Source organism: Acanthisitta chloris, unplaced genomic scaffold, assembly GCF_000695815.1.
Source record: "Acanthisitta chloris isolate BGI_N310 unplaced genomic scaffold, ASM69581v1 scaffold28348, whole genome shotgun sequence".
NCBI classification, from domain to species: domain Eukaryota; kingdom Metazoa; phylum Chordata; class Aves; order Passeriformes; family Acanthisittidae; genus Acanthisitta; species Acanthisitta chloris.
In genome coordinates this window covers 1-13,162 of record NW_008685847.1, presented here as the reverse complement: position 1 = coordinate 13,162, position 13,162 = coordinate 1, and the positions used below count along the sequence as shown (strand labels likewise).

At 45.0% G+C, this 13,162-nt stretch overlaps 1 protein-coding gene across 1 annotated transcript in view; it reads right to left on the bottom strand.

Annotated features, from left to right (window-relative positions):
* The window catches only part of LOC103807197 (nebulin-like), a gene marked incomplete at both ends in the record, with an annotated part of 22,272 nt that extends 9,159 nt beyond the window's left edge, over positions 1–13,113 (bottom strand). The window contains 13 exons of the mRNA XM_009079918.1: positions 2,439–2,531; positions 4,516–4,608; positions 5,323–5,427; positions 5,552–5,656; positions 6,081–6,185; positions 6,317–6,430; positions 6,603–6,713; positions 7,162–7,272; positions 8,074–8,178; positions 9,362–9,466; positions 10,213–10,317; positions 10,442–10,552; positions 13,015–13,113. Coding sequence (XP_009078166.1) covers positions 2,439–2,531; positions 4,516–4,608; positions 5,323–5,427; positions 5,552–5,656; positions 6,081–6,185; positions 6,317–6,430; positions 6,603–6,713; positions 7,162–7,272; positions 8,074–8,178; positions 9,362–9,466; positions 10,213–10,317; positions 10,442–10,552; positions 13,015–13,113 — 1,362 coding nt within the window. The remainder of the gene's footprint in view (positions 1–2,438; positions 2,532–4,515; positions 4,609–5,322; positions 5,428–5,551; positions 5,657–6,080; positions 6,186–6,316; positions 6,431–6,602; positions 6,714–7,161; positions 7,273–8,073; positions 8,179–9,361; positions 9,467–10,212; positions 10,318–10,441; positions 10,553–13,014) is intronic.
* Between the last annotated feature and the right edge of the window lie 49 nt (positions 13,114–13,162).

Genomic DNA, 13,162 nt, shown 5'->3' with positions numbered 1-13,162 from the left:
GAAGCTGCAGAGTCTGCAAACCAGAGTTGTGCCTGCTTTGTTCACAGCCCTCAGAGACAACAACCTGCTGTCACCCTGAGGTTTGCTGCCACCTCACCTGCACAGAAACAGTGACAACCAAAGCTGCTGCAGAGTTCTAAATCACCTGAAACCTCTTGGAAAGGAGTTTCCTCACTCACACAGCAGATCTGGCACTAAGCTCTGCCCGTGAGGTTTCTAAGCAGGCTCAGAAGCATCAGAGACCTGCAGTGGCCTCAGGGACAGCAGATGGTTCAACAGTGGCTTCTCTGAAACACCCTCAAAGCAAGACTTCATTTTTCTCATGTCTGAGCTGGGGCAAACTGAGTCAAAATGAGTCACAAACTGCTCTAAGTACAACAGAAATACAGAACAAAACGGGGACATAATAGTCATTGGACTGGGATGGGTTAGAAGCAACCCAGAAATTCACTCCTACAGCATTTTTTCCTTCTATATGTGCAAGTTTTACCATGTTCTCATAGTGCAGTGACCTGGAGATGCCACCCAGGTCCTCACAAAGACCTGAGAGCACCCAGCACGGCAGAAACAGGCAGAGACAGTACACCCAAACCACCCCATGGCTCATGAAGGTAGAGCTGCAATACAACCCCCACGCGAGGCTGGAGATGTTAGAAGGGTCAGCTCTGGCCCTGGGGAGGAGAGAGACATCACTCACACTGCAGCTGGTTCAGTGGGAAGAAAACTAAGGCACTGCTCAACACATTTCATTAATGAGGGTGAGATCTCATGAGTTAGACCGAGAGAAAAACCCAAACATCAGGACACTGAGAGGGTTTTAGTGGCTGGATTAGGGGAGTTCCAAGTCCAACAGAGGAGGGACAGGTAGGTGTAGTGTGGAGGAGTTAAAGGGGTTTGGTTTGCACTTGGTGCATGTCTCAGTACCGAACTAATGTTCTCCTGGTTACGTCTGACTCTCTCCATCTCTGGGGTCACCGGTGTGGGGGTGCCAGTCCCTAAGCCCTCCTTGTACAACACCTGTGGGACACAAAGTTCCACAAAACACCCACTCAACACAGGCAAAACCACCGAGTCTGACTCTTCTGTGGGTTATGCTGAGCATTAGGATCACTTCTCAATCCATTTCACACTTGCTCTGGAAGCAAATAGTAAGGACGAGGCTGACGGTGGATTATTCTGGCAACAGACAGTGGAGGAGAAAGTCTCAAGTTAAACAAATGTGAGGAGAAAGAGAGACACCATGTTAACTTCACAACTACTGCCAAAGGTTGAAGAAACGCAGGGAAAGGTGTAAATCACCGCAGAGAGTTAGAGCACAAAGGGATGGAAGATCAGGGAGTTAAAACTCCTGCCAGGGTGAGACTAACCACGGAGGAGGAGCAGCCAGGGCCACGCTGGGGAGCTGCACAGCACAGGATTATAACAACCAGCAGTTGTTATAAGTCCCTGGGGTGTAAATACCGAGCTAATGTGCTCCTGGTTGCGTCTGACCCTCTCGATCTCGGGGGTGACAGGGGTGGGGGTGCCTGTCCCCAGCTCCTCCTTGTACAACACCTGCAGAACACAAGGACCCAGCGAGGTGAGGACACCACGGCCCTTCCACAGCTGCAGCACATCTGGAGATAACTCAGCTGCTTTGCAGCTAAACACGTGCTCAGTTTACTTTACATCGTGCAGCTTTACAAGTAAGAGGTTTAGCTGTCAGATTATGAGGTTTAACTTAGCCTTAACTGTCTGACTTGAATAAAAAGGCATTTTTCATTGCCAGAGTTGCATAGGAGACACTTAGGGTTGGTTTAAAACCCCAACCAGGTCCATGACAACTGTGCTCACAGCTCTTTCTGCAACTCGAGAAAGACTTGGAACAAAATAAGTTAACAAAAGAAACATTTCACTATTTGATGTCATTGAATCAATGAAAAACCCAGAAAAATAATCACACCGAGGGAAGATAAATTATGTAGAAGTTAGAGAAAAAAAATCAAGAATCATTGGGAAAAAGCAACTCAGAAAGTGCAAAAGTGAACAGTGCAAAACACATCAGGATCATGAACAGCTCCACGGGGAAATGGCACTTCTGAGTGTGGGATGGGAAATGGGAAGGCCTCACCTGTGTGGGGCCTACACAAAGGCTCCAATTGGTCTTCTTCCCACCCAGTTCTGTCTAGCTGATCCATTTTTCCCAGACTAATCATATCCCATCACCTGGGTGACTTTTGTGGCTAGTTCTGTGTTTAGAAACGGTCTCAGAAGTGATGCAGGAAAGTGACTGATACCATGATACATGTGATAATCACTGCAAAATTCAGGGATCTAAGCCTCCTGCTGCTGATCACAGGGATTGGGACACCTCATCTCTTTCCAGCAGTGAAGCCACAGCCACCAGGACAGGCTGGAGCTGAGTGTGAGCCTAGGCAGACACAACCACAGGACATTACCGAGCTGATGTGCTTCTGCGTCTCCTTGACACGCTTCACCTCGGGGAGGTCAGGAATTGGAGTTCCTTTCCCAATGCTCTCCTTGTACTTAATCTGCAAAGGCACAGACATCAGAAGAAAAGGAAGAGGATTAGCTTCAGAGCTTTAAATGGATCCATTATGGATACATGAAGGGAATTATCCTGATCTCATGGAAAGTCTAAAGGGTCTCATGGGAGTCAACGTGAGCAGAAGCTGTTAAAGGATTCCCATCATTTCCCAAGGAATCTGTTGCAAGGCAACTCCAGATATTGAGTCCCTGTGAATGACACTAAAAGGGTTTTCTAAAACCAGGTGGAAATTCCTTTGAGGCTGATGCCACTTGATGTCTCTCCCAGTGGAAGAACTTTAGATGTGGAGGAATCCATCGTACTCCAGCGAGGTGAGTCACCACAGAACACTCAGCACTGACAGTGGTACCTGCACCTCTGCTTTGGCAGGACAACAGAAAGGCATCTCACAGGAACATGCTGAACACACTCTGCATGGGCAAACTGGCTGCAGTGTTAGTGTCTTGGACCAAACTGACACCAGGAAAGCCTGAAACAAGTTTGTGAGCTTGGAAAGAGAAGTTAGAGGTACATTTACTCCAACTTCAGAGTGCTACAGCTTTTTACATCATACAAAAGCTGGACAAGACATGCCTTGGTGAGGCTTGGGACACTCTTTGCTCTGATGTCTCCAGACAAGCACACAGTGACACAGACTGAACACTGTCAGAACATCCAGGCCCCAGGAGCAGCTGGAGGGAAGTGACCAGGGGTGGACCCCAGGGCTCAGTCCTGGGGCCAGCACTGTGTAACAGCCTCATGAGGGACCTGGGACAGGGAGCACCCACAGAGAGTTGGTGGAGGACAAAGCTGGGATGAAGGCTGAGCCACCCAAGGGCTGTGCTGCCATCCAGAGGGACATGGACAGGCTGGAGAAATGGGCTCAGGAGGCAGCTCCTGGAGTTCCACAGGGAAAAATGCAAAGTCCTGCAGCTGGGGAGGAGTAACACCAGGCTGGGGAGCATGCTGGGGGAACTGGGAAGCAGCTTTGTGGAGAAGGACTTTGGGGACATGGTGGGGCAAAAACCGACCACATAGAGTACCTCATGGTGCTCTGCTGGCTTGTGGTCAGCTTGTTGCCCAAGGTTGCCAAGGCCAAGGTCCTCCCAGCCCAAACCACTCCATGATTTTCTGGCTAAGAGGGACATTTCCAGCAGGTCACAGGAGGTGATCCTGCCCCTCAGCTCAGCAATGGTGAGGCTGCAACCAGAGCTCTGTGTCCAGCTCTGGAGCCATCACTAGGAGAAAGACATGGACTTACTGGGGAAGTCCAGTGCAGCACCACACAGAGGAGTAAGAGACAGGATCATCTTGGGTATGAGGAGAGGCTCAGAGAGGACTCTTCAGCCTGGAGAAAATGCTGAGGGGGAACTTAGCAATGTGTGTAAGTGTCAAGTGAAAAGGAATGAAGGAGAGGGATCCACTGTTCTCAGGAGTGCTCAGGGACAGCACAAGTGGTAAAGAGCAAAAATTAAAACCAAACCAAACCAAAAAACAGCACCAGAAAATTCAATCTGTCCACAGTAAACCACCTTTTTCCTGTGAGGAGTTCAGACACTGGAACAGGCTGCCCAGAGAAGTTGTGGAGCTTCATCCTTTGTGCCACTCAAACCTCAGCTCATCCTAAGCAACCTGTTCCAGCTGACTCTGCTGAGCAACAGGGTTGGAGGAGATGATCCCAACAGGTCCCTTCCAACCCAAATGATTCTTTGATTGTGTCCAACTTGTGTTTGGGATGAGATTAAAACAATGGCAAGAGCCTTCATGATTTAGAAATGGGTTGTGAGTAAGAAACTGAATGTTAATCATTAGAGAGATTACTGTTAAAGTAAAAAGGATAGGCAAAACCTTACAGAAAGTCACCCTGAACTGGGTGGGTTATTGCCAAACCACTGTTAGCAACAGGTAAAGAAAGAAGAGAGGGGGGACAAATATTATTTTGAGTTGAATTAGCAGTGGTAAAGTATGAAAAATCAATTGGTTTGTACCGAGCTGATATTATCCTGCGTTCGCTTAACTCTCTGCATCTCTGGGGTCTTTTCAATGGTAGTTCCAGTCCCAATGTCTTCTTTATACAAAATCTTCGTGTTTAGAATGAAGACAACAAGGTTAAGCATCCAAAACACAACATCATTGTGTCCAGAGAGTGAATCTGGACACAGCAGTGCAGGCTGAAAGCTTGTGGGGTCACACCTGGGCACTGCCCAAGGGGAGTACCCTTCAGGCAGAAAAGAGGCTGGTCATGTACAGCTACTGCATTTTAAGCAGAATATCATCCATGTAATAACTCAAATATATCTCAGTGGAATATCTGAGCAGCCTGGGCCAGTGGAAGGTGTCCCTGCCATGGCAGGGGGTGAAGCAAGATGAGCTTCGAGGTCCCTTCAACCAAACCAGTCTGGGATTCTACCCCCGAAACATCTGTAGGTTAATTTTAGGATTGAAGGCTCTGATTTGCTCTGATCTGTTTTACACAAGGGTTTCCCACTTAGCTTTGCTAATGGAGCTAGAGGCAAAATGCTGCAGCAGCTTTGAGGCACTTCATGGCAGCATGAGCTGTGCAACACACAGGGACACACAGTGACAGCACAAGGGAACTGGGCACTGAGAACTACAACTTCAGCACAGGAGTGACTGAGGAACCATCACAGCTATGTCTGTTAGAGAGCAACCAGGGCACTCCACAGCAACACCTACTGTGCCTGCAAGGGAAGAGCCAAACGTGGTTATACTACATTTATGTGACATAATAAAGTAGTCCTGGGGTGAGAACTGGAAAGAGAAAGTCACCGTACCGAGCTGAAGTTCTTCTGGTTCTCTTTCACCCTCAGCATCTCTGGTGTGTCCTGTACAACTGTGACCTTCCCTTTGCTGTTCTGCAGGTCTGACTGATACTGAAGCTGTGGAGGAAATTCAGGTAAAATGCCAAGCACTGACTCTGTGCCCTAAAAAATGACTCACAGAGGTTTTTATGAAGATGAGAAAAATAGATAGGTACAGAATCTCACTAGTTTATCCACTTACTGTGCTAAAGTTCTTCTGATTCTCACGGACTCTCTGCATTTCTGGTGTGTCTGCCACGGGCACATAGTAGGGCATACTCTTTTCTGCATCTTCCTTGTATTTTTTCTGAGGGAAAACACCAAATAGATTTAAAAAAATCGATTAAAAAAGAAGAAATTAAACTGGCATCATTTACTGTGGCATCTTGCCCATCTGTATGGAGATGTGAGTACTTCTGTGCTTGATATAGAGTCAGGTTATGCCTCTGTGCAAGACTTAAATGAAGCTTCGGGTTATTAAGGAGTAGAAAATGCAGCTGAATCTATTAGAGAAGAATTAGCTTTGGTATTGCAAAACAACAGAGTATTAAAATCAGCTGATTTTAATACTGCAGTGGAATTTCAGGGTAAGAATCACATCACAGCTCCAGAGAGGTTTGTGTCCTGGTGTCTCTCCTGGATGGTGTGAGAGGTGGTTATTTAGGTGCCCAAATTAGTAGTTCCTGGAGCTTCCCACATGAACAAGGATTAAATTGCTTCACTCAAGATACCTGGCTGGAAAGGTTCTTGACCTGCTGGGCATGAATAATCTCTGGAGTATCAACAACACTGGTGTAGTTGGCTTTCTCCATTTCTGCCAATTGTTTGTATTTGATCTGTGGGCAAAGCTCACGTTTAGGTGCCTCAGTCATCTCTGCACAACAACTTGCACCCAGTTCAACCAGGGAAACTGCTACTGGGACCCTTTAAAGAGCTGAGGAGTGAGAGGAGGGAGAGTCACACAGACCTGGCTGGCAATGTCCGTGGCATTCTTGGCTCTCACGAAATCTGGAGTCTCCATGGCCAGTTCTGTCAGGCCTTTCCCTCGGATTTCCAGCTCCAAGGCTTTTTTGTACTCTTTCTGCAGATGAAGACAGTGAAGAGATTATAATAATGGCAATTAAATACCTTTAGCAGCTTCAGTTCCAGGTTGGATGGGGCTTGGAACACCCTGGGGTAGTGGGAGGTGTCCCTGCCCATGGCAGCTGGAGGATGTTACATCCATTCATCCACCCAAAGAGCTTCTGACATACCTCATTGAGGATTTGAGTCGCATTCTTTGCTCTTAACATGTCTGGAGTCTCCTCTAAGGCTGTCAGGCCTTTCCCTTTGACACCTTCCTCCAGATCCTTCCTGTACTCTTTCTGCAGAGGAAGGAGAAGGGAAAACACTGCAAAAACAGATTCAAGGCAGCTCTGCACTCTGCCAATTGAATGCAAAATAGGAATAGAGAAAAAAAAAAAGAATTCCAAAAGCTCCGAAAGAAAAGAAATTCATAAAACAAGAAAGACTATTGTAAAGGGTTAAAGAAGAATCACTGCAACAGGAGAGAATTATTGTGAAAGATAAAACTGCCAAGGCACACACAGGTGGACCAGTTAGGCTGCTGGGAGTCAGCAAGGGGCATGGGAAAGAGGGATACAGTGAAGGAATCAATGTCCAGGACAAATCAGCTCACAACACAAAATGGATGGAAAACATGCTTAGTGGGAATGGTTAGGAGAAAGAGAGCTGGGGAGAAGAGATGGTGCTGAGAATCTTAGTGGGATTATTGGGGCTGAGGGAGGGAACACAGCATGGAGTCACTGCTACCTCGCTCGCTATTTTGGTTGCGTATTTGACATGTAATAGGGATGGTGTAACCTCCAAGCCAGTAAGGTTCCTGCCCTTAATGGACTCTTCAAAGTCCTTCTTATATTCTTTCTAATGAGAGCAAGAAGAAAAGAAAGCAGAACAGCAAATATTTGTTACAGCATTTTGACTGAGGTGAAAAGCTCCTGTGAGGATGGAGAAGGGTTTGGGGGTCACATTGGTACAGTCAGTGCTGTGAGCACCTTAAGCAATGAATCCTGGTTCCACTAAAGCTTGTCAAACAGCTCTTTGCTTTCCATGGAAACAGGACCTGATCCTGCCTTTATTTTCTCCTTCTCCCACTTATTTGTCAATGCAGAGGAAACATTCAATGGGGCCACTCAAACACAAGGACTAATGGGCCTTATGCAGCTGCTCTTCAGCTGGGCTAGAACAAGACTGTACTGCAGACAAACAGAGAGGAACTGCCCGAGGGGAACAGAGTGCCAGGTCAGGGGAGAGCACTGTGACAGCTGAGACACACAGGGAATAAATGGGTTTCCCAGAGATGGAGTTCTGAGGTGAAAAAATAGCCACTTTCTGTGGAGTGTAACTGACACACATTCTGTACTTGTGGTGTAAAAGGTTAAGGGCATTTCATACTACATTTCTTTTAAGGACTTGCAGATTTTCTTAGGCTCTGTTTCCTGATAGATTCTTGATGAAAAATCACAACCCTTTGTTGTGACACAGAAAAGCTCCAGGAATTTCCAGTGTATCATCTCATAACCAGTATAAAGAAATCTGCTGCAGCTATAATTTCTCAGCCTATCAACATGCCCAAGATGCAGCTGAATTGCCTATTAAATCCCTATTAAGGTTTAACTGCAAAATTTGAAGATTTATAGTCTCTGAGCATTAATTTAACCATACCTGACTCTGCATGAGTTGAGATTCCTTTGCAGTGAGGTACGTTGGAGTTTCGAAGTCCAACATGGGTTTTCCTTTTTCCTTCTCATATTTTTCTCTGTATTTCACCTGAGGAGAAGAGAAAACAAGTTATCCTCCTAAACCATCACAGACCCAACTCACTGACTACCATGTGCCTACTGTGGTCAACAGTACTGTAGTAAAAAATGAAGGTCTAATGCTGTTCACCTCCCTGAAAACCATATTATTGACCACAAAATGTACATTTTGGTGGCTAGGCAGTAAAATGCCCACAAAGATGAAGATAATCCTGTGTCAGGTTATATTATCCAGCCTTTTGAGACTCTTGCATGAGGTAATGCTATGGCTGTGGCCTGCCCTTAAACTGGGGCAACAAGTAGTGACTACAACCTCATTAACAGTAACCTGATTAACAACCACTTCCTTACAGCTCTTTGCTATGTGACCTTTTTTTTGCTGTTCCATGCCTCAAACAGCTTCCTGAGAGTGTTCCAGGCCAGGCTGGATGGGGCTTGGAGCACCCTGGGCTGGTGGGAGGTGTCCCTGCCCAGGGCAGGGAGTGGGATGGGATCAGCTTTAAGGTCCTTCCAAACCAAACCAGTCTGGGATTCTATGCCAAGCAGCAGAACAATAAACTGTGTCCTTGTTGGCTTCTAGCAGTAATTTCTCTCTTGCTTTACAGCCAATAAAGACTTGGAATAGAGAGAATTAGAGACCAAATCAGAGTGTGAATTTCCCTGGAATGATTCAACTATTTGCTGCAATCCAGAGGGGAAAATGTCAGACACATTTAGCAGCAAGAATAGGTATAGCTTTGGTTAAACTTTGCCTTTCTCTTTCTGCATCCAAAGTTTAACCAGAGATCTCCTTTGTCTCACTTGACTGGATAAAGCATCTGTCAGCAACAGTCTTATTCCTTTCAGTTTCCTGTTTCTGTGATTTCCAGGTCCTTTTTCCATAGGCAAAATCCCCCTGATAAATGAATTACACTGTGTACAAAGACCCACATACAACAGAGGTGAACAACTGAGACCTACTCCAGAAAGAAAGACCCACATACAACAGAGGTGAACAGCTGAGACCTACTCCAGAAAGAAGTCCCACAGATATTTTATGGGTATATTCAATCTGTTCTGAATTTGCCAATGCACAAATATTCCTCCCTGACCTGTTTGCCCAGGTGTGCAGTGTTTCCAAAGCAACATTCCCTGGAGGATTCACTGGGATGACTCCAGTGCTTGAGTTAATGACAAACACATGACCAACTTACGTGGCTCTGCAGTTCTGATGCCTCCCTTAGGTGAACCTGTTCAAGATTATCTGGCACCACATGGTAGTGACCCTTACTCTTCTCATATTGCTTCTTGTACTGGTACTGAAGGGAAGGGGTCAAAAATCATCTCAATAAAAAAAAAATCCCTCAGCAAATTGACTTCTTAGGTCCAAATCAAAGCAACACTTCAATGGAACATCAAAGAGAAATTAGAAATACAAGAGGCAAAACCAAAACCCAAGAGGTTTAGGAGTGATAGTGATACTGGGAGTTAAAGGTGTGGGTGAATAGTTATATTTTGGACCATTCTGATTGCAAGAAAAAAGGATTAAAAAAAAGGATAAAGAGAAAACACAGTAGATACAAGAAAAGGCTGTTCCAGGCAGTGATGGTGTTTGCCTTTTCGCAGCAAAATGATCATTACTTTGTTAGGCACAATTATGTAGGTTTACAACGGGAGATGTTAAACAAATGTGAAATGGAAAAAAAACCAGACAAAATTAAAAAGTTTAAATATAGTAAATAGCAAAGAAAGAAGGAAAAATATTTTAAAAAGGTATTTGTTAGTTGGTACAATCAGTTAAAACGTGATCAGGAATCAATCCAGTAAAAATTATCAGAGTTTAAAACATTAGGTAAGAAAGATTTCACTTCCCACAGGGCAAATGTGGTGAAGTTGGTGGTTAACAAGGAACTCCTCGTTAAGCAGCAGAGATCACTACCAGGTGATGTCCCAGGAAAGGACTGATTGTTACAGGAGTTAGCAGACATCAGTTCCCAGCAGAACCACCAGAATTCCAAGTGGAATCCCCTCTACTGGGACAGGATGGGGTGGGCAAGGAGCTTACAGCACTGGCGAGTTGGCTCGTGCTCAGGACGTGGTTCATGATCAGCGACTCAGACATGTCTGTCACAGGTTTGTGGAGCTTCTTCAGGTCAGCTTTGTACTTCACCTGCAGGAGAGAGGGGACAAGCCACGTCAGAGAAGGACTCTGCCAAAAAAACAGGACAAACAACACAAAGGTGGTGTCTGTTAAAGGAGTTGGAGATCTCCCCAAGGGAAAACACCACACATACCTCACTGGCCATGTTGTGAGCATCCTTCATGGTCTTGTAGATTTTGGCCTCCTTTAAGTCATACTTTGGCTTTTTACCCTTCTCTTTGGAGTAATTCTCCTTGTATTTCACCTAAGGAAAGAACAACCAGGTATGACAACTGCCCCTGAGCACTCCCTGGTTTGGCTGCACAAGGCAAAGAGACCTCAGGTCTAAGGAAGTAACTTTAATGCTGTTGGCAAGGAGAAGAACAGAAGTGGAGTAACTTGGAGGTATCCACAGTGAAAAAGGCAACGAGCTGACATGGATAGGAAATCGACATATGTTTACAAAATACAACTTGCAGTTTTTCCTTCAGTGCACAGGTTATATCTCATTGTAAAAGAGCCAAGAGAATTGTGTTGCCCAAACACAGCCAAATTCTGACCCTGGGGATGAAGAACTTTTCACTTGGTGGGAGCTAGTCATGGGTTAAAGACACTGTTTCACAGAGAGATAGAAGCAGAGACAGATGATAAGAGTATTAAATAAGACAAAATGATTACCTAAAATATATACTATATGATAGATAATATAATAAGAGTAAATGTAAGAGTGTTTAAAAGAAGTTTTTCCACACTTCTGGATGAAATAAGAGCTCTAAAAACTCCCTCAAGACATAAGAGCACTGAAGATGTCAATGCATCAATCACTTCTCCATGCACTGTTAAACACAACTGGGTTGTAGCAGAATGTGAGAGCAGGGAGGACACTGACAAACAGAGCAGGGACACAGTTCATTGCTGGGAATTAGATGATACAAGAGCTGTAGTAACATTTCCAAACTCTATCAGCATCAGCCACATAACCTACAGCAATATGAGCCACAACAATCCATCAGCTCCAGGCTGGAGACAACACAAATGTTGACAGGAATGAGGTTTTTAAACCCAAAAGAAGTGTTAGCTGGAAGGTATATGAAAACTAAAAGCAGTTATGCCAGACAGACAGGCAGACCCAGCTGAGAAAAGCCAAGTGGGCAACCGAACTGGACCTCATGGTTTCCACGAAGAGGTTAGTGAGAAGAGATGCCCAAGAGAAAAAAAGCAGTTAAAGGTTGTGCCCACGACTCTTTCCGTCCTCTCTACCTCTACAGCAGCTCATTTCCTCCCAAAACTGAAACAAGCTCAGCAAAACATGTGTACAAGACCCAGAGGAGAACAGTGGAGCAAAGCATAGGAAAGGAGGATCTTGTCACTGGATGTGAATAAACAATTTCTTCTTTTTCCTGCAGTTCAGCTGTTCAGTTTCTGAATCCTTGGTTCTGCTGAGAAGATTTTGTTTTTCCTGACAGACACTCAAGCATGCCACAATTACATGCAGCAGACATGGAAAAAACATAACCCCCTTTATTTTTCACTTGGAAATATATGTGTACAACTGACACAGCACAGATCTGTCTGCAGCCACTTCAAAAAGTCCAGTCCAGCCAAAGGTTGTCTATTGGCCAAGGGTTTTGAGATGGGAAGAAGAAATGATGTGCCCTCAGACTACAGGGGACACTTCTCAGAGGCTCTGGGATGGATTCAGTCAAGGACTATTCTTCCATCATGGCATTCCAGCACAAGGTCAACAGGACAGTTTGAATAGAAGTTTAAAGAGTTAAAATGAAGCTCTAGCAATTGTTCACTGCAAATTACCAGCACCACTGCTCCTATTTATCATACACATATATTTCCAGTATTTACTGCACAGTTTCATTAAAGCAGCTCCAGTTTTAGGTCTTTGGGGTGAAAAGTGAGTTTTCATATTGCCTGAGTGCATCAGAACTTCCATTCCAAAGCCTGGAAGCTCCAGAACCATAATGAAGGGCACAATGACATTTCAAGCCCCAGGTGGTGCTTCAGACTTGCAGGACCATATGCAAGCAGGAGACAGACACATGACAAGGGCAGTAACATCACCGAATCGAAATCATCTTACATGACTACTTAGCATGTTAGCTTTCTTAAAGGTTCTCATCCAGGGAGTGTCATAGGATGCTGCTCCGTGGCCTCTCATGTGTTGTTTGAGGTATTCTGCCTACAATCAGCAGCAAGAAAGCAAGGTCAGAAATGCAAACAGCTCCAGGACTAAAGCACGAAGGGGTGGGAAGAGCCAAGCTGGACTGAGGTCCTGGCAGAAGATTCTTTTAAAGACAGAGAATGGAAAGAAGGTGGCTGAAAGACACCAAGTGTCCATCTACTAAGGGATGGATAACAAGAGTTGGGTAAAAGGCTGTTTCTTGTAAAGCAAATAGCCAGAAGAGTTAAAGAGAACAAGGCAAACACTCCTACCTTAGTATTTGAGAGATCTTGTCACGGCACCATTTTAAGAAGATTCTATACCTTCATTACTGACATTCAGCAAATCAGTAGAAAAGTTCATTTAACGAAGAAATACCTTGCACTGGTATTTCACTTCTACTTTCACACATTGCCTTTTGCCCTAACCAAGAAATAACTTCTTTTTCAACAGTGATAAAAGTTAATATTGTGTCTCATTTCTCTCACTGCTTCAAAGATTCAGCCACAGTTTATTCTGCCATGGCCTGGCTGGTTATATTCCCTCCTTACCTGGCTGGTCAGCTTGGACACCTCCTTTGCCAGCTCAATATCTGGACGCCCCAGCATGGTCACCCCCACACCAGCTGCTCCTCGCTTCTTGTACTCAATCTGACAAAGAAAACATATAGAGTCATAGACTCAACCAGGATGGAAAAGA